This window comes from Gouania willdenowi, chromosome 19 (assembly GCF_900634775.1).
Source record: "Gouania willdenowi chromosome 19, fGouWil2.1, whole genome shotgun sequence".
In the NCBI taxonomy this organism is placed as follows: domain Eukaryota; kingdom Metazoa; phylum Chordata; class Actinopteri; order Blenniiformes; family Gobiesocidae; genus Gouania; species Gouania willdenowi.
Genome location: NC_041062.1, coordinates 21,328,040 through 21,343,221, shown reverse-complemented (window position 1 = coordinate 21,343,221; position 15,182 = coordinate 21,328,040). Strand labels below are relative to the sequence as shown.

Below are 15,182 nucleotides of genomic sequence, written 5' to 3'. Positions count from 1 at the left end.
TTGGTGAAAAATCCATTCCAACCTTTGAGCATATTGTAATTCAAAGTGTTCTGAGGACACTAGCCTCGGCACCTTCTCTGTGTTGAAGCTTTAGAAATCAAGGCGTGGGATGCGACTTTTCAGCCAATCGTAGACTTACAATGTGCCCCATCAGCTGTTCTAGGTGTTACTATTGGCTGCTCGACAAAAGTCGATGCATGCGCGCTCACATCCTATGAAGGTGCAACAGCGGACGTTTCGGCAGAAAAAATGTCCTCATCGTGGCTTTCACGGCAAAGCCCAAACATATTCGGGTGGAACATACGCAGAACGGACGCTACCTCGCACAGTCCGCACCACGTACTGGTGTCAGAGGAGAAAGCCACAGTTCTACATACTGCAGCTTTAATATGGACTGGATGCTATAGCTTGGCATCTTGTGACTACTATTAATTTTGTTCACCAAAAATTTTCATTGACTACATTCTTTTAAGTGACAAATCATGTTGTATTTTCATCAACCAAGAAAAACAAAACTATAATTTCAACACCTGGAATAAAATCCAATCAGGTTGATTAATGTTAATTGCATAAACTCTTATACTTTATATTTTAGTCATCTACATCTAGAACAGATTGAGTGACTACAATGACATTTAGTTGACTGAAACTAAAATATATAAGTGAAATAGTCCTGATGACTATATACTGACTATGTTGCATTTTAGTCAAATACTATGCTAGCTGTAACTAAAGTTCTCCAGATGAACATTTGAATTATAAAATATGTTTTCTAAAGGAGAAGAATTAAGATTCTTAACACTAAAGACTTTTTTCACAAGAACCATTTTATAGTTAGTACCCTGAACGCAGCACGCGTTGGGAGGTTTAGTGGGACCTTGATCTTTTTTGTTTTTTTTTTTCAAATGCTAACAACAACTACAAGCATGCTGCAGTTAAGGATCACGATTGATCATCTAAGAGGACTCTAAAGGAACCCATTGACGTTTGTTTTTATAAACTTGTTGCTCTTTACTGTTGCCTTCATTTCCTTTTTTGCTGCTGTGTGTATGAGACGTTTGTTGACAGAATGTGGAATAATAAATCAGATCCCAATGCTCATCAATAACTTGCATACTCTTTATTTCATTTAAGTTGAAGCATATAGAAACATGTGGCGTAAACATGATATAAACACCTTCCTCTGTCTTACTATACTAACTATTTAGCACATGTGCAGATTAAAGTCAGTGTATTTATTTTTTAAGTTTATTATTTACCAAAAGAACACAGGAAAAAGTTTTAAGGCATGCATTAATTTCTGAATAAGATGTAAGTATGGGTTGATTATTGTTGCATTTTTTTTAACAAAAAAAAGGGTTTTTAGTCTTGAAATATAACAAAGTTTACCTGATGAATTCCCACCTTCTTTGAGAAGCTCAGCGAACCCAATTAATTCCGGATGTAAAATAAGGCAAAAATATAGAGTTAATGAGAATTATTATCCTCTGCTTTACAGCGTCATTACAGACAGGACTTCTTCAGGAGAAAAAGAAGTAAATAGATCTATGTTTAGACAGCATGCATATACCTTTAGGTATACGTTAGGGGACATGATACATTGCATTTAGCTATGCTGTCTTTTTTTAACAGCTTTGTGTTTTGGAGAGTCAGCAAGAAAATCATTTGGGACAGACTTCCAACCAATATGATCAAAATGGACTTGAGGAGTAAAATGCACAAGTTTTACAAAGAGACTATAAATAAATGAATCGAAAGTAGGAGGTAAATCTATTTTAGTTCTCAAAAGAAAAATTCTGAGGTCACATTAATTTACAAAGTAGCATATATATCCGATACTTGTATAAACATCTGAAAACATTTATTTATTTATCTCAAAGATTAAAAAACTAAAGCAATCATTGCAGTTTAGGATCTTAGAACTCTTGGATGTTTGCAGGCATTTGGCAAGAAATCGTTTTCGGCAGTATATATGGTAACATTTTAAAATAGAATTTGGATTGTAGATCATTTTAACTCGTGCAGATTTAACTGTTTAACTTAAAAATATATATAAATGACGGATGGAAATGCAAAGCTACACATGAGAAGACCCACGGTCAGGAGACTCACTTCAAAACCAAAAACGCACCATTACTCATGACTAAACAATTTAAGTTTCCCCAAAACCTCAACATTTGCAGACAAAACCACGAATAATAATAATAATAATAATAATAATAATAATAATAATAATAATAATAATAATAATAATGGTCGCAGAAAAGAACAAAGTGTGTGACGAAAAACACTTTAGTTTTATATAATTTGTTCCTTCATATTAGTAGGTTTTGACCATGTCAGGTGTTAGAAAGTGTCTAAAATTGTGTGTGTGTTTTTTTTTTATTGCTCAGAAAACAGAAAATCATGACTTCATTTTTCATTTGAACGCCATAAGGGGAAGAACCGTCCGCGCGCTGCGCACATGGCGCTGTGACTCACTGAAGACGGTCCGTTTGAAATCAGAAAAATGAGCAAAACTTGAACTGTTTCTCATCCTCATGAAGTTTAATAATTTTTAGCACATACAACAAAATAGTCAGGTACCATGTCAACATATTTACAACTTTACACTCTGAACAGGGGAAGGGTTTAGTAGTTACAAAAATAGATGTTTTTCTTTGCAATTAAGGGGGGGGGGGTGGACACAAATAACAATAGAAATGTCCTTCAGTGTCAGTGAACGTGGAAAAAAAACACAGAAAGGCACTATACGGGGAAATACACTCGTAAAGCAACACGTTCAAAGCAGGTGTTTTAATTACAGAACTTATATCCGCCTATAACAGGCGTTATTGCAGCTTTTACACATTTACAAAGAGAGGGCCGTGCTTGGCCCCGGGTCTGGGACCCCCCACTCAATCACACACACCCCTGGACTAATGGTTTTATTTACTTTCAATATAGTCAGTGCGCCCAAAGTGCAATTTTATCAGTCTTTAATGTCTGTGCGGAAAGAGACTGCATGGCGCGCGTCATTACGCACGAAGATCAGTTTGTTTCCAATGCTTCCAGTTTAACACCGCTGCAGTTTGAAAATCCCACGTGGATAGTTGTGTGTTACCGTGAGATGATCCGACCTACGAACAAACCCCGACAGGAAGCCGCTCTGGCCCGGAGCTGCTGGACGAGTGTGATGATGATGAAGAAGATGATGAAGACACGGTGGAGGACTTCCTCTCCTTCTGCCTCAGGTGGATCTTAGTGTGTCTCTTTCTCTCGTCACTTCTGGCGAATTTGCGTCCACAGAAGTCACAGGCAAAGGGCTTTTCTCCCGTGTGCGTGCGGATGTGTGTGGTCAGGTGGTCGCTGCGGCTGAAGTTGCGCATGCAGATTCTGCACTGGAACGGTTTGTGTCCTGTGTGGATGCGGATGTGTCTGGTTAGTTCGTCCGAGCGCGAGAAGCGGCGGTCGCAGCCCTCGGCCGGACACGGGTATGGACGCTCGTGAATGGGCGTCTTACTGGGTCTGTTCGGGTACTTTCTCGGCCTCAGAATCGGTCTTAGTGGTAAGTTCTGTGGACTGTAGGCTGAGGGAAGCCTCGGTGGCCCTCCTTCAGAGACCCCCCCACCCCCCGGCCCACCCAGCGTAAAGTTTCTGATGGTGTTGAGCGGGGTGAGAGGGGGAGGGACGCGGAACGTGTCGAGCGGACACGTTCCGAAAGGTTTTCGGTCCTGGATGCTTCCTCCGTGCATGTCCCGTTGGCAGGTGGGCTGGAAGAAGCTGGAGTAGTCGGGGATGATGGGGAAAAGGCCCCCAGCCTCCGCCCCCCCGGAGCCCGGCTGCTTAGGTGATGAGTAAGAGGGAGGAGGGTAGGGGGCCACTGGGCAGGTGGAGGAGGGCAGGAAGGCGGAGGGGTCTGGGTACAACTCCCCGCAGCCTGACGAGGAGTACGGAGGCGGGGGTGAGTACAGGTGCTGGTGGTCCGGGTCCTGGCTCAGATTGCCGCCGGGGAAGTGACACGGAGCCCCCGAGGAGGCCGGGGAGGAGGAGGCGGAGGACGCGGGAGGCTGACTCATGTTAAAGATGCCAGAAACAATGTTGATCACCCCCTCTGGGTTCCAGTTCCCGGGGTACTGGGAGTCAATGGAAAACTTGCCCATGTAGGTGAAGGTCTGTCCGCGGTGGGGCGCGGGCTGAGGAAGGCCTCCGGAATAGCAGGAAAGGTCCAGGGAGCGTTTGTCTGCGCTCATCTCTGCGCCCATCACAGCATCTGATAGAAACACACACCTGAGCATCAGCATGAGCACACACACACACACACACACACACACACACACACACACACACACACACACACACACACACACACACACACACACACACAACAACAACAACAACAACGCCATATATAGTGTTTGCAGTTTAAAGTATTAATGTAATGAAAGTATTAAATTAGGTTCTTACCTGTGCCCATGTGCTCGTAATGCGCTCCCATGTCGCTGTTGGAGAACAGAGCCACAGACGCGTCATCCACCGCGTACACACCCTCCGGCACCGAGTGAACGAACCCCCCGAGGTTCACTGGAACTTTCTCCAGAGGTTTCGCAGTCATGTTGGAGCAAAGCAAGCAGAGCTGCCTTCAAATGTGTGTGGCTTTTAAAGCTGAGGGTCAGCTGTGCATCCTCCGTGGCCGCTGGCTTCTCTAAAGTAACGGGACCGGGCCCCTCACTGCGGGGCCTATAAATGGGGATCCTTCAGAATGCCCCTACACACGTCATTGCCCTTATATGGTAGTAGGCTGGCAGATGTGAAAGTGGAAGAGCGCGTCTACGATGATTGGCTGGAAAGCTCCGTGACGACAATAACGGCAAGAGAGAAAAAAAAAAGAAAAGAAAAGAAAAACACGCACAGAAATAAAATTCACTCACACAAAGTGCAAACAACTAAATAAAAATGAATTAATCGCATATTGTACAACTGCAATAATTGTGTTATATTCAACTTGTAAAGAGGACCTCCGGCTTATTGGAGCCATAAAAGGTTGTATCCGGTGCGATGGGGAACACCCTGATGCTCCATGTGTGGTTTCAATTTCGTCAAATGATCATCGGAACGTTCTCAGTGTTGTCGACTGTGTTTTTAAATACGTGGCAAACCCTCAGCTTTATTTCTGCTTCACTCTCAATGTCTGCTTTTTTCTTTCTTCGTCTTTGTAGCGATGAGCCACCCACACTGTGAACCACACCATGCTTTGATAAAGAAGGGATGGGTGTGTGTTTAGTCCATCACACACACACGGGGTTGGAAACTTCTGTTGTGATGACTAATTTGAAAGAATAAACTGATGCATGGAACGTTTGGCTGCGGTCCTGAACAGATATTTATAGAAGAAAAACAACTTTTTTTTTTAGAAATGGGGGCGATTGATTTGGTGAAACAACACAAAAAGCACATCAACGTCTGGCAGGGATTTTTTTTTTTTTTTTAATCTTACAGTAATATCTTCTTGGGTGACACCATAAAACACCAAATTACCATCTTCATTGCTATAAAGTAATTAGATTACATCTTATAATGTTTTTTTTTAAAATATATATAATTATAAAACTTTCTAGTTATAACTCGATACTCGAAATATGGAAATGTTTAATTCATTACCACCAATCATTGTGATGTTCTTGCAGGGGTTTGAACTGTAGTTTGTGCTAAAAAACATTAGTATTACCAAATAGAAAAATGTAACTTTATGTTTTCAGCAAAGTGGATCACGAGATTATTTCAAATAAAAGCCCCATCTCTATAGTTGTTTTCCTATTGATTATGAAATCAGCAAAGATAATGATTGTGATATTGGTTTAAAAATAAATAGTCAAACAGATCTGTCACATTTTAACACAAGAATGAAAAAAAGTGTCTTTTGTGGTGCTTTCATTGGACTTTAGGTCACCTGAGGCAGGAATGTCACCAGTGTTTTTACTAATTCAACTACATATATTTGGACCTGATTTAATAATTGCAGTTTGTGTCGATTGGGTTAACAATCCTTTGTCATATGAAACAGCACACTTCCATTATTTTAACACACATTACATAAAATCAGTGGCTACACACTAAATACACAAAACAGATCCAGAACAGAATGCCTCACAACAAATAGTTTCCAACAGCCAAACATGAAAAAGCAATGGAATTAGTACTGCATTAGGCGTCAGCTCAAAAATATTAGTATACATGCACAAAAATACAGAGGCGGAGTTTGCCACGGGGGGCAAAAGAAAAAATAGAATTAAAGGGGACATATTATGAAAAATCCACATTTGCAGTTTTTTTTTTTTTATCACATTTGAGGTAAGTTAAGTGTCCACCAGCACACAAAATGTGAAATAAAACCATCCAGTTGTTTGTTTGTGGTATGTATGAGTCTTATAAAACAGAGAAAATTGCTCAATTTCAAACTTTCTAAGTTTGTGATGTCACAAGTGAAATCTGGAAAGAAAATACCCTCCCCTCTGCTGGTAACTCCACCCATGGACTCCACCCCCAACCTGATGAAGACTTTTGCGAAAGTCCGCCATTGTTTTTCATACCAAACTTCAGTCACTTCAATCACCCATCATGAGTCGCTTGAACATAGTGGTGCTTTTTGGTCACTCTGTCACTTCATCGCTCCAGTGAACAGTGTGTGTGTGCGTGTGTGTGTGTGTGTGTGTGTGTGTGTGTGCGGAGCCGAGTGACGGGGGAGAGAGAGGGCTGATCAATTTTTCTCCGGCCGTATGTTTACAGCACTTTTCATTAACAACGCCGTTTTTTACGGTTTAAATGTTCAACTTATGAAGTTACTAAAGGATGATTCACTCAGAATGTAGGCTTATTCAAGAAGTTAACTGCTTTAATTTTGCCCCGGTAAATTGAGGAAGCCTCCTACTGCAGCCGTCTCACTGTAGTGGGAGGGAGACGCTGCTGCCTCGACTCTACAGGCAGTGAAGGGCGGGGGAGTTGTCGCTTAAAAAGTTCAAATTTTTCAACTTTGAGCGACTTGGTCACGCAGGACCTCTTGAAGTCGCATCATTTACATTGATTTTGAATGTAATCTTGTCACTTCAGTCACGTTCAGTGTGAATGCACCTTTAGTGTGTGCCACACCGTGGAAGAGAGGGGAGGGGAAGGAGGAGGTCTTTGCAAAGAGAGTGCTCTCAAAAACCTCCCCTCTTGCTTAATGCATGTTGTGTTTTGACCAAACACCAGCACAGATATGTCATTTAGACCACAGGGACCTGTTTTAAAAGGTGAAAATTTGATATTATATGTCCCCTTTAAATATATAGACTGTCTCAAGATTCGTGTCAACAACAATGTGTGTAACATATGCAATAATGCAAAAATGATTAGTAACATAAATGATAATGTTGACTACAAACATTTGTGTTGATACATTGTTTAACGATATAAATTCATGATAAAATCAAGCTGGCGGCCGCTGTCTGCCTAATTTTTGCTGCAGTACCATACATGAACTGCTGGGTGCAGTGTCGCTTCACTCTTTACGTTGTAAATAAGTATTGCGCAACAGAAGAAGAACCAACCTAAAGTCTCAAAAGTTTGGAACAATTTCACTGAAAAGGTATACTACACATCTGAGGTAGAACTAACATCTGTGACGTGAAACTAAGTAATATGTTAGAATCAATTTGTGTTATTATTTATATAAATTTTGTGTTTAATTAATTTGGGAAAACTGCAATGATCCCCCTCCCCCGCAAACGCAGCACATGCAAAAATAACAATAAAACAATGGTAAAATAAAACCTAATTAAAATGATGACTGTACTGTAAATACTTGTAAATTATGATAGTGACTGTGTGGGCTTATTGGTCATGTCGTCTCTTGGCATCTGGTCACAAAGCTTCATCAACATCCCATCTACCAACTAAAGTTATCCTCATTTCATCTGAAAAGGGCCTCCTGAGTTATGGAATCAGAACAGTATCATAATGAATTCACTTAGACATGACGTTATGTTTAAAGTAAACTTTACAGTGGTGTCCCGCTCCAACTCCCCACTTCCCGGGGCCGTGGACTCTGTTTCCTCGCTGCTTTCTCCGCTCTACAATGGGGTCGGGGTCTTCTCACCCCGGCGTGACTGTTGACCAGAGCAGTCGACAGTCCGCTCGATACACTTTTATACTTTGTTTACGTGTTGCCTATGTTTATATTGAATAATAAAGTGTACATTTTGAAACCGTTGTTTTAATGTTTGTGTTCACAAAATACACATGGTTTGGTACAGTAGGTAAGTAATAATCCAGATATCCACATATTTTTTTGAGACCGGAAAATAAACAAGGGCTTTTTAATGCTCATTTGTAACAACAACACACAGCCACACCCCCTAGCGGCATGGCGGCCAATCGCATAACGAGGCATTCCCTCCACGCAGAAATAAAAGGGCCAACCTCCGCGTCACGTTGACGGCCTGCCCCCTGCGTAGGTACTGACGCTGAACCTTAAACCAGACTTAAATTTACCAAAAGCCTGGTTTAAAGTTCAGCGTCAGGACTTACGCCGGGGGCATGTCGTCAACATGACGCAAGTCTCTCCATGCTGTCTCTTCTGTCCGCCATTGTAGTCTATGATTGGCTGAAAGCAAACACACCTGATTGGCTGATGAATCTGTCAATCAGTTTTATCAGCCAATGGTGACGTTCGTTGACCCGTGACGTCAGGGCAGTCTTAAAATTCACCACACACATTTCTCTCACAAATACACAGGTTTCACAGCACAGAAGCAGTTTGTAAATGCACATTCAGCAATTCGCATTATCCGTGGATTTATATTACAACTGTGCTTCAAAATAATATTTGTGAAGTAGAGGGTGTGCATTTCAGGATTTGTATTACAAGTTTGCATAAAATATATATTTGCGAAACAGAACGTGTGCATTTGTGAATTTCAAATACAACTATGAAACAAAGCATGTGTATTCGTGAAAAACCCTGTAAGAGTTCATTCATTATGATACTGTTCTGATTCCATCCTCAGTCGTGGCTGATTTTCCTCATCCACGCCCTCTTTGTTTAACTGGCAAACCTGAAACCTTTCTATGCAATGACTGATTAGTGTTCAGTTTTCTGAGTCAGTGTTTCAGGTATGAGTCGAAGTATTCCACAAACAAAAGTGTTTTTCTAATGGTAACAACAACCTTTTATCTTTGAACAAAGTGTCTTGTATATGAAACAGTGTGTAGTGTTTAGACATGAGTGTATGCATATACTGTATGTATGTATGTATGTATGTATGTATGTATGTATGTATGTATGTATGTATATATGTATGTATGTATGTATGTATGTATGTATGTATGTATGTACTGTATGTGTGTATGTATGTATGTATGTATGTACTGTATGTATGTATGTATGTATGTATGTATGTATGTATGTATGTATGTATGTATGTATGTATGTATGTATGTACTGTATGTATGTATGTATGTATGTATGTATGTATGTATGTATGTATGTATGTATGTACTGTATGTATGTATGTATGTATGTATATATGTATGTATGTATGTACTGTATGTATGTATGTATGTATGTACTGTATGTATGTATGTATATATGTATGTATGTATGTATGTATGTATATCATTCATATACTATTATGATTTTTTTTAAAAAAAACAGGATATTTCAGACTTTGCTCCTCAAGTAGATGAAAGCAATCCATTGAATTAATTGAATTAATGATTTTATTCCAGCTTTACCCTGCACTGGCTCATAGGATACTTTTATATGATTCTTTTTTATTGGTAAATATGTTTATGCTTTTTATAATTTATGTTTGTAATAACTTTCTTAGTAAAGAGATAATAGGCCTGTTAGATTAAACTACATAATATAACCTGCATTAGGTTTTTTTGTGGTTGCTTGAACTGATTTTACAAACACTTTTCTTACCAGGTAAAAAAAAACTTAACAAAGACACAACTTCTACAAATAGACAATTCACATTAATGGCAATTATATGTGTAAAATATATATGATGATAAATAAAGGCAGAAGCCTCAATTTATTAGATTTTCTTTTAAAACAAGGTCATCAAAAATCATTTGTGAACATGCAATATTAATGACAAAGGATACACATGTCACTTTCATTATATGCACATAATTTCAGATCAGTAGCAACACAATAAGTTACACACATAAAAGCTCAAAATAGATATCAAGCATCTTTTTCACATTTAAAACTATTTCCAAAATAACCAAAACAGAAAGATAAATAAGTAATGTATCAACTCTGTATTTAGTATACTGTATATACATTACTACACAATGCACTTAAACAAATATAAAACGAGCAAAAACAATCAAATCTTTCTTTCATGTTGGGGAGCAGCAGATATTAACGTTGGTTTGGCTCCAGTGGTGGTAAAGATGTTCTCCACATCGTTTCCAGGAATGTACAGCAGTAACACATGTGTCCAGTTTAACTGGTTAACCCCTATTGGCCTATTACTAGTGCTTAGTGCAATGTTTTCCAACCTTTTCTGTCTCATGTAACCCTGAGGCCTCTCTACAGATTAGGAGAACCCCTTTGTCACTCCAACTGAATAACTTTTCATGTTTTATTTACATATTGTTAACATGTTGGCCACTGAAATAGCTTGAAAATGTCAACCTGTACCTTTAACACACACTAAATATCAATTTTGTGAATTACAATTATTGTATATCAGAGAATATATTTACCTCCATTTTTAGTAATGTGCATAACATGTTCGTAACAATTTAGTAGGATATTAAGGCCACTATATTGTTTATTCCATTAGTGCCGTTTATTGACAACTGGTGGAAAAGATGTTGGATATTCATGTACAGTGTCTGAAATAAGCTTAAAAATGACTCAGCATGTTGGAAATAGATTCATCAAGGTTTCCAAGTATCCCCTGCAGTGGAGTACACGTACCCCTGGTTGGGAACCACTGACTTAGTGCTTGTGTTTGGAGTTTTGTAAAAGTGAGCCAAGCAATCTTATCAGTCATTATAATTTAGGGTACAGTATTTGCCTAAGGACACTGGCACACATGAACAGCTTTAACCTTGGTAACAAACCCTGAACCTCTCAATCAGAAGACGAACCCTCTTCCACCACCTGTCCCACTCCACCCACCACGTAAACAGTGCTCAGGCACTGACTGATTGCTCTTCACTTTTCTCCATTAGAGCTTTGTGCTGTTTGTCTCTGGTGTGAGCAAAGTGTCTCCTCTGTGACATAGTGTCTTGTTTTCTTGTGTGAATTAGAAACACTTCAAAGCAGCACATGTGTCTAAGGCAGTGATTTCCAAACTTCAGGCATTTAACCTGAACCCCTACCCCTACTCCTGAAAACATGTACTATAATGTAATGTCATATACATTGTATCCCTGTAGTGAAATTTGTTTCTTTCCTGTTCAGGATTCACACAATAAAACATGTTATTCAGAATTATCACCTGATTTATTTAATAAAAAAAAATCTCCTTTAATTTGGAAAAATATACCAAACATTTGAAGCATGAGGTTGACAGGATGCACACCACCAATGTTTGGCTGAATTCTTTCTCCACGCAAAGGCTTGTTCTGTATTGATGAAAATCCCCTTTCACACAAGTGCGTGGTGGAAAGGTCACCATGAAGGTTTGGTTAGCGCAAAGTAATGTAGCTCTCATCATATTATTGCTTTTTGTTAGATGTGTAATTTGTGGCAATGCATGGAGGCTCCTTACTGCTGCTCTCTTTATATTCTAGTTTCTAATGTTGTCACACTGTTTTTGATTTCTATTCACATACCCCCATGACATTTCGAGTACCCCTGGGGGTACCCGTACCCCACTTTGGGAACCTAGGGTCTAAGGCATGTGTCAAACTCAAGGTCCGGGGTTTAGAGCATCCAATTCAGCAAATAAAATGACAGCGATAACATGAATTATTGTATGAATTACCAATTAATCCAGCAGCAGATATCTCAAATTCACCAATTTATTGAAACTGAAATATTTTTAGGGGCTCATAGTTTTCCTTTGTTTATATCACATGATATTATATCATAATTCCACAAATCTTGGCATCTCTTACAAAACATTCCACAAAATTCCTCTAAATGACACAAAAATGTGTCACAAAATCAAGAATTTTGATGTGAAGATATGAAAAACTAGAGCCCAATGATGTTAAAATTGTTCTTTTTCTCGCCTAAATCTACGACCCACGTCAGATCAAACTGGTCCATATTTGGCCCCTGAACTAAAATGAGTGTGACACCCCTGGTCTATATGGCCACGTTGTGTTTAAGGTATGGTTACAGTTTGGTCAGAGGTTTAAGCATTTGTGTTCTTGAGTGTAAGCATTCAAAAAAAAAAAAAAACTACCACATGTTTGTGTTTGATGGAGTCCTGATTTTAACTTAGTTCAATTCAAGTTGAATTTTGGTTATTTATAATATTTTTTTACATTTATTAATAATTTAAAATAATAATAAATTTTTTAATTTAATCTAGGACCTGCACCACAGGTCCTAAAAAGTAACAGGACAAAGTTATTCACTTTTTCATGTCACCATTCAACATTCAACATTCCTGCATGCTTTAGATCAGTGGGTCTCTAACATTTCGGCTCAAGTACCCCTTTCTCTTATTTCTGAATCCAAGTACCCCCTTTGTCCAGCTACAACATTTTGCTTAGAAAACTATTTGAAAACAACTATAGAGCATAAAGATGGAATGAACAAGCGATAACACACATTTTAAAGAATCTCATTTTGTAAATAAGTGGGAAAAAAAGGATTTAGTGCAGTGGTTACTAACCTTTTTTGATCATTTTGATATCAAGAATTTCTGCAACCCAAAAGATCATTTTTTTTTAAAGTATAGACATACAATTGTTTAAGATTGTGTGTTGTTTTAATTTAAAAAAAAAAAAGAATAATAATTTAATTTATTTTTCATAAATTTCAGGCAACCCCACATGGAGTCTCGACCCCAAGGTTGAAAAACACTGATTTAGTGGCTCCTGAATAGATTTACTTCTATAGTTTTTATTATTTCCAGTCAACACAGTCAACTCTCTCTCTCTCTCTCTGTAGTACCATCACATACCCATAGGGGTACATGTACCCCCATTTGAGAAACACATTTTGCATCATACAGCCCATAGTATCACAGTCATTCTTGGTACTAAATGAGGTCTTAAAGTGGGTTTGGCTTGGATGACCAAACACACATAAAGGTGTCACTCACACAGAGAACTTTTGATGTTACTTTGTTACTTATTGGCAGACAAATGCCTCCTTTTTCACTTTTCTTTTTTTCACTTCGTTTGATAGGCAAACATCATTACTGCATTTCTGGTGGTCACTGGTTTTAAACCTGTAGGTCTTATTTTAAAGCTGCTTTTTCCGCCACCATGACTGTAAGCTTTGTTGTATCTCTGACTAACAGCTTTCATCAGCTGCAGTGTGAAACATGAAAGGAGGAGGAAAAGCTCTGATACTGGTCCAAAATGCAGAAGAAGAAAAGAGCACAACTCCAGAAAGAGATAAAAGAGGTAAAATACAGAGTGAGCTACGAGCAACATAGAGGCAGGCCTTGTCCCAGACAGACCCACTCAGTGTGTGCTCAAGGTAAACTGCACAACTGTGAACTGACTTCAGTCTTTATAATTGTACAGTGAGGGCAAGGATTCAGCAGATATTTCAAATAAAAGCTGAACAAAATGTGTGTGTGATATAGATTACAAATAATCAAATATTAGCTATGTCGGCTAATTTCTAACAAATGCAGGTTGAATAATGAGGTGCAGAATGTAAAATCTTCTATATCAATGTGTACACATTAAAAATAAATCTAAACATAAATGTTAAATCGAAATCAGAATGTTAAATCGAAATGTAAATGTTAAATGTATATCGAAATCGAAATGTAAATCAGAATGTTAAATCGAAATCGAAATGTAAATGTTAAATGTATATTGAAATGTTCAATGTAAATCAAAATGTTAAATCAAAATGTAAATGTTAAATCGAAATGTAAATGTTAAATCGAAATGTAAATGTTAAATCGAAATCTAAATGTTAAATGTAAATCAAAATGTTTAGTTGAAATGTAAAAATAAATGTATATTGAAATGTTAAATGTAAATCTAAATGTTAAATATAAATCTAAATGTGGAATCTAAATGTTAAATGTAAATCTGAATTCGTCGCCAAGAGTAAAGCTAAATGTTTAGAAATTATGCAAAGTGGGCAGGTCAGTGCCTGTCATCACGAGGCCCCGCCCACACCACTGACTGCGGCTCAGTGAGTGATTAGATCGGAAGAGCGAGACATTGCGGGATTGCTCCAAACTGACGAACTCGAAAGAGTGGTAATGACAGATGTGTGGGCTGCACATCAGCCGAGGGAATGTGTGGACAAGTGCCCTCAGATGTGTGTGGAGTGTGGGCGGGGCCTCATGATTGACAGGCGCTGACCAGCCCACTTTGTATAATTTTTAAACATTTAGCTTTACACTTGGCGACCAATTTAACATTTAGATTTAGATTTAACATTTAGATTTAGATTTTCTTGTAATGTGTGCACATTTTTAACAATGATAAAGAACATTTTGTTTTACATGAATTTGTCTCAATAGAAAGAAAATTAAGATAAATGCGAGGAAAGTGAGTTAAAAGTTTAAAGTACGTCGGCAATGAAACAATGATCAAGTTTTTACATTTGGTACTCCATAGAACAATGAGGGAGAATAAGTTGTTTGGCATGTGGCAAATTTTTCATGGGCAAAACCCACAATATCAGCTGTAATGCTCATCCCACAAACACGTGTTCCTGACAAATGTGGCCCCATTTACAGTAAAATAATAGAATAAAATATACTTTATTGTCACATATGTACAGGTACATAAACAGGCTTTCCAATGGTATAAGATTTGTTACAAAGAAGCATTGTTACAGCAAATAAATAAACATAACAAATAGTTTGACATATTTACTGTAGAATTAGAAGTCTATTGGGTATGACTCTAACAGACTGGTTTCTGTGCTGTATGCGTTCCTCTCGTTTAACCCAGGGCTTTTCAAATGGTGGTCCGTGTACCCCTAGGGGTACGCGTTAGCACTACAGAGGGTACTTCAGAGAGAGAGAGAGGAAAATAAACAAATG

At 38.4% G+C, this 15,182-nt stretch overlaps 1 protein-coding gene across 1 annotated transcript; it reads right to left on the bottom strand.

Moving 5' to 3' along the window:
- Positions 1–2,626: 2,626 nt before the first annotated feature.
- Positions 2,627–4,680, bottom strand: egr2b (early growth response 2b). Its single transcript, XM_028476548.1, has 2 exons — positions 4,447–4,680; positions 2,627–4,252 (listed from the first exon to the last, which is right to left on the bottom strand). Exons 1-2 carry the CDS (start codon positions 4,592–4,594, stop codon positions 3,120–3,122), a joined length of 1,281 nt encoding a protein of 426 aa, XP_028332349.1. The 5' UTR covers positions 4,595–4,680; the 3' UTR covers positions 2,627–3,119.
- Between the last annotated feature and the right edge of the window lie 10,502 nt (positions 4,681–15,182).